This window comes from Trichoplusia ni, chromosome 13 (genome assembly GCF_003590095.1).
Source record: "Trichoplusia ni isolate ovarian cell line Hi5 chromosome 13, tn1, whole genome shotgun sequence".
Lineage (NCBI taxonomy): Eukaryota > Metazoa > Arthropoda > Insecta > Lepidoptera > Noctuidae > Trichoplusia > Trichoplusia ni.
The window spans coordinates 6,275,708-6,281,977 of NC_039490.1; the positions used below are offsets into that span (position 1 = coordinate 6,275,708).

At 39.5% G+C, this 6,270-nt stretch overlaps 1 protein-coding gene across 1 annotated transcript in view; it reads left to right on the forward strand.

The window, feature by feature from the left end:
* The first annotated feature begins 5,620 nt into the window (after nucleotides 1-5,620).
* Nucleotides 5,621-6,270, forward strand: part of LOC113500218 — a 2,181-nt gene continuing 1,531 nt past the window's right edge. Inside the window, exon 1 of the mRNA XM_026880928.1 lies at nucleotides 5,621-5,640. Within this exon, the coding sequence (XP_026736729.1) occupies nucleotides 5,621-5,640 (20 nt within the window). The remainder of the gene's footprint in view (nucleotides 5,641-6,270) is intronic.

A 6,270-nucleotide genomic window follows, 5' to 3' on the forward strand; every position in this document is an offset into this window, starting at 1 on the left:
GAAGTCAATACTTTTCAATTTAAAAAAGCCTTGAAGAAGCTTTTAATTCAAAAATGTTATTATAGTATATCAGATTTTTTATTAGATAAACTGTCATAATATGTTACCAGGCAATAAGGCCAAATATCCACTGTTTTTATTTTCATTTTTTATATAATTTCTAACTTATTGTGTATACCAACTTACCACATTGTAATAACTCATGTTCTTGCAAATAAATGTTTATTATTATTATAATGTATCTCTTTTCATTCACGGGTTAACTTCATGAAAAGAGACCCGGTCCTTTTTAAAGGCGTGAACGGGGACACAGGTCCAACGTGCAGCCTTCTTGAGAACTTTAATCTACAAAGTGATGGGGCTTCTACTAGGGATCATTCACCTCTGCTCTATGGGAGAACAGACATGAAGTATCCAAAGTAGATGCAGAACTATTGCAAGTAAGCATCAAAATTTAGCAGACAAACACAGAGTGTTTTTTTGATGTATAATTGCTGCGACTTTGTCGTGTCTGTGCTTATAGTCTGTTTGTACTATGGACTTACGCGCTCCAGTTCTATGCTGGATCGTTTCAGAACTACCGTATTTGATCCCCTCGATATATAATAATTACGACTGGCTTAGAAAACTAAATCCTAAAATAAGTAAGCTAACCTTAAAGAATAAGTTACGCAATATGTTACTTAAAAAATAATTCTATAAGTAGTTCCATGTTCCTTTGTATTTTGTATTTTGTATTTGTATGTTTATTTTGTATGTTTATTTTGTATTTTGAAACTTTAATACGTGTAATATCTATCGAGCGCTATTCCCGCCGACAAACTGTCACACAGTTTGGTGGGTTTAATTATTTTGTTATATGTTTTTAGAACCAATAAAAGATTTTATTATTATATTATTATTACCCGCAGCGAGCAGAGACTTTTGTGTTCACGTATCTATTTTTTGCTGCTTACTCACTACATTGGCCTGAAGGTTGGTATTATTTAGGTGTAAGGGTGTCAAATTAGTATCTATTTTCGTTACGTAACTATGGAGCTGCGATTGTTCGTTTTTGGCGTAGAAATACTTGCGCAATTTTTCAATAATGTTACTATGCAAATTTTTTATGTCGGTTTAGCCTCTTCCTCCCTCTTGCCGTGGTAGTGTCAGACGTTGTACGCGACCTAGGGTGGTGTTTTCTATGGGTGGTCATACGCGTGTTGATAATGCGTTGTAGTTTGATTAAGTCGCTTTTTGACCACTTAATAAAGCCAAAAGAGTAGGTGAGTACCGGTATCGCGTATGTGTTTATCGCTTTTATACTATTGCGTGAATTTATTATTATTATTTTGAAAAAATGTTTACATTTCTCGGCGGATTGCTGGCACGGGCCTAGGCCAAGTAACCATCAGTCTAAATTAAGCTGAAGAAGAAAAAAAATAGTTAAACCACAGCTGTTGTGTAAGTGTCGGACTCACTGCAGGAATTTTCGAACTATTCTACAAGTAATTAGTATAACTGCTTTTTGCAGTAGGCGATATGTATTCGGAGTTAAATTTAAAGTATAAAAAGGACTGATGTAGTTGACAAGGTATAACTCCTGTTGCGGACAATACTATTGGTACTATTGTAACTTTCTGCAGGTGCCAAATTTTCGAAACCTCTTCTCTCAGTTCGGTATATTTGGACAATTTATCTGCTATGGTGGACTGCAGATTGTGAGTATTTGGCACTGCAATATCTATAAGATAACCGGTTTTGTTTGCTTTGTTTATTATTAAGAGCTACGTCGATAACTTTAGTTCTCTGTCGGATGTATTCGTTGCGAATCCTATCCTTCAGAGAAACTCCGAGCATAACTCTTTCCATAGCTCGCTGAGCGACTTTAAACTGGTGGACCAGCCTTACGGTGAGTGTCCACGTTTCAGCTCCTTAGGTCAAGACGGGTAGGACGCTCTCGTTGAATCCTTTCGGTTTCAAGCATTGCGGTATGGATGACGAGAAGACTCGACGCAGTTTTCCAAATGCTGCCCAGCCCAGCTGGATCCTTCTCTTGGCCTACGTCTCGAAATTGCTCCTACCCAACTGCAGAATCTGCCCAAGGTAAGTGTACTTGGAAACAATTTCGAGGAGGTGACCATGTGCGACGACCGGTCCTGGATCAATTGATCATGACTTTGGTTTTATCCAAATTCATGCCAAGACCGATACAACGCGAGGCTGAAGCTAGGTCGTCCAGCATTCGGTTCAGCTCCTCCAGCGATTTCGCCAGTATGACTATCCATATCATATCTTCCAATGCGTTAGTGAACAGTTTCGGGGATATAGGATCCCCCTGTCTCACTCCTCTGCACAATTGGATAGGTTTAGACTAGTGGCCCTGTACTTGGACACTCATGGTGGCCACCTCGTAAAGACATCTCAGCACCTGCATATAACGATAGTCTACTTGGCATCGCTGTAAGGATTTCAGAACAGTCCAGGTCTCGACGGAGTCAAATGCCTTCTCAGAGTCCACAAAAGCGAGACACAGGGGCTGATTATACTCTTCGGACTTCTGAATAATCTGCCTCACTGCGTGAATGTGGTCTATGGCGCCGTAGCCTCCGCGAAACCCGGCCTGTTCCGGTGGCTGAAACTCGTCGAGTCTCCTTGCGAGACGATTCGTGATCACCCGTGAGAACAGCTTATAGACGTGGCTCAGAAGTGAGATGGGTCTGTAGTTTTTAAGAAGGGTTTTATCTCTCTTCTTAAAAAAGAGCACCACCAAACTCCCACTCAAATTCAAATTAAAATTTATTTATTTGTTAAACATAGGTGGTACACTTAGTGGAAAATTACATTTTAGTTGCACTATTGCACTAACTCCAAGCTTTTGGGGTTCTCCCACTATGGAGGACAGTGTTAAATATATTCTGTAACTCTCTTATAATAGGAGCGCCTCCTGCTTTCAGGACCTCAGATGTGATTTCGTCCTCACCGGGGGCTTTTCTATTTTTAAGCTGTCTCAGAGCTAGCTCGATCTCGTCTTGACTGATGTCAGGCAGTTCGTCGGTGTAGTGGCGTGTCAGGGTGGCTCTGGAATCGTGGTCATCGGAGAGGAGGGGCATAAGCAGCGTACAGAGGGCTATAGAAATCCTCTATCATGGATAAGATCTCCGGCTTCCACGTTACGGTCCTCCCGTCGTGCGTTTTAAGCTTCGTCAGGTGGCTCCTGCCAAGCTGCTGAGTGAACACTTTGGACCCTCGGTTTCGCTCTATCGCCTCTTCAATGAGGCGTGTGTTGGAACTCCGAAGGTCGCGCCGTATCATCTTCGCAATTTGCTCGTTCAGGTCTGAACTTTCTGACGAAGTCATTCGAGTGGTTTCCCGTCTTTTTGTCATCAGCCTGAATGTCTCATCCGAGAGTTTAGTCTTCAGACCAGTACACTGCTTTTGACGAAGCTTGATGCCCTCCTCCCCTAATGTTTCAACCAGATTGTGTAGGGCCTCGTCAGCGTCTTCGGTGGGCTCCACGGCAGCAAATCTATCCCCGAGAAACTGCTGGAACTTCTCAGTGCCCGTCATGGTTTTGACTGAGTTAGGTCGGAGTGTGGACTTCATCAGACGGTTTCTTTCAAGCTTAAGGTCGATATTCAGAGAGCCTTGAAGCAATCGGTGATCTGATCCGGTATTAAAACTGTTGATCACTGAGCCATCTCTGAATATGTGCTTACTATCCGTCATGATGAAGTCGATCTCGTTTTTAGTCAGTGTCGGGGCTTTGCCACGTCCACTTCCTTTGGGGCTGCTTCTTAAAGAAGAAATTCATTAAGAACAGCCCTTCATTTTCGAGAAAATTTACGAGCTTTTGCTCCCTGTGATTCCTTACTTCATAACCATGCAGGCCTATTCGAGATTCGTTGCCAGTCTGGGTTCCCACCTTGCCGTTGAAGTCCCCCATAACAACGTTGAAGTGAGCCTTAGTGGAGTTATGCAAGGCTTTGGATATGTCTTCGTACATATACTTCATCATCCGAGTATAATAATAATATAATATTAATTAAATCGTTAGGTCATATTTATTAGTCTCTGATAGACAATATATTTTGCAACCAAATGATAACATTGCATCACTTGCATCCAATATAGTTTACAGAGAAGTTTTGAACAATTAAAATTACCATAACCAAACTAACTTTTCCAGCGACTTGGTCCTCATGGAATTCGATTATCGCAAATCTCGCAGAAAATTATTTTCCTTTCGGACAGAGTTACTTTCGAATTTTGTATTGACATGCAAATAAAAACTATACCTACGTGTAACTCTCTTTTTGGCAGTTAGAAATTAAAACATAACAGCCTATACTAAAAAAGGATTATTATTATGCCCAACGAAGTGGGCACGGGTCAGCTAGTATTAGATATAATTATATTTTGTATAAGTTTGCATTATACACATTATTAAATGATGTAACGGTTTACTCACGCGTACTTATCGGGGGTGCCCGACTAGTTTCGGAACCAACCGGAATCCTTAATCATGAGCTGACGCGGCGGGATCGCGAGTCGAACTCACATTGCCTATAACATATTGTATAACGCAGGCGTTCTACACATTTCCTAGATATTGTATATGTAGAATGCCGGGGTCGTCCAGGCGATGCGCTTCGGTCATTTTATAAAATACCTAGGCAATGTATGAAATTAATCGTATTATACATAAGTATTGCCTGAACGTTTCAGGTCCCCAAAGAGATACTAAATAGATGTTTACTTTATATATCCATTCATGATTGAGATCGAGATGGCACCTACCCGTGATTAGCACCAATTCGTCACTGGTGCGAACTATGCTCGAATGACAGCTAAAGAGGCTGATAGCACTCGATGGGTTCTCAATCTAAGTTTGGGTAGATAATTCCTACCATTTCGGTACCCAATCAAAAACAGAGCCTAATCGTTCTAGGGTTTTTGCCTGCCGACTTTGTTTGTCGCGAAACCTGTGTAGTTAACAACAAACACATTCAGTAAATACACAAGTGTGATTGTTTGACTTGTAGATCGACCACCACATTCTTTAATAATGTTGCAGTTGTGGAATAAAAAAAGACTCGTTGTTGTGACTTTTCTATAATCTCAAATAATTGAATGTATATTTTCTTAGCAATGGTATTAATTTTGTAACCGATCACATAATAAGGAGGTCACGTTAAAAAAATACCACGCGGTGTATTCAGTCCTTCCGTTTACCTCACAGTCTACTTAACTCCTGCCCTACTTATTTATAGCCAGTATATATAATGTACTCTGTGGCATGACATAAGAAAGTATTATCGTTTAAAAAATGATCAAGAAAAAATTCCAAATAAACTTTGCTCAAATTACCAAGTCGCAAAATACTAAATTCGTTAAATAAAACGTTTTAAATGTCATCCGATCACGTTGTCTACAACTACAAACGTCATGTTGTTGTTCGTTGTCAGACGTGTGAATATTTAAACCAAATGAAAAAACAACCTCTCAAGTGCTCATTATGTGGCTATACTGGCTATACTCAGCATTACTTTTGTGACTAATATCATATTGAATGCACATTGCATCCTTATAATATATCGTTGCATTCATTGAAATGGACATAACACAAAAGACCGCCAACATGTCTCTCGGCAACACTGGGTAAGTGTACCTATTCTTTACTTTTACCAAATATACCTAATAACAAATAAATTAAATTACTATTAAAAGTTGATAGATTATGATAAAAACGTTGATGACAGACACACAGTATATAATAATGTATTTTGTACACTCAAAAGATGTTTCAAGAGTATCTGCGTGGGTCTATTTTATTCCTGGACGCAAGTCAAATTTAAAAATACTAGACATAAGAGCAAGAGTGTGTATGGGTAGCAAAATAGTCGAGTAGAGTACCTAGAGTAGAATCAAGTAACTAGTTAGAAACTTTAGTGCAATGTATTTCAAACTGTTTTAGTAATTTGCTTTTAGTTACAACAATTTCTGCCAGTGTCGCATAGTAACTGCACATGGGTGAAACGCACACACACAATTTAACATGCCTTCTGAAACACAGAGGAACTTGTTATGACAAATAATAAATTTATAAATATTTTTAATCTTTTTCCTTTTATCCAAATTCTTTTTTTATTACGCCGCACAGGGCTCACAATGCTCCAAATTAATGTATATCCTTATGCATCTACCACCTAAGTTCGAGGATGACATAGATGCCAACCGCATCATGCTTACCTCTGATCAATCAACTTGTGCAGTTGCAGCTGAGCCACA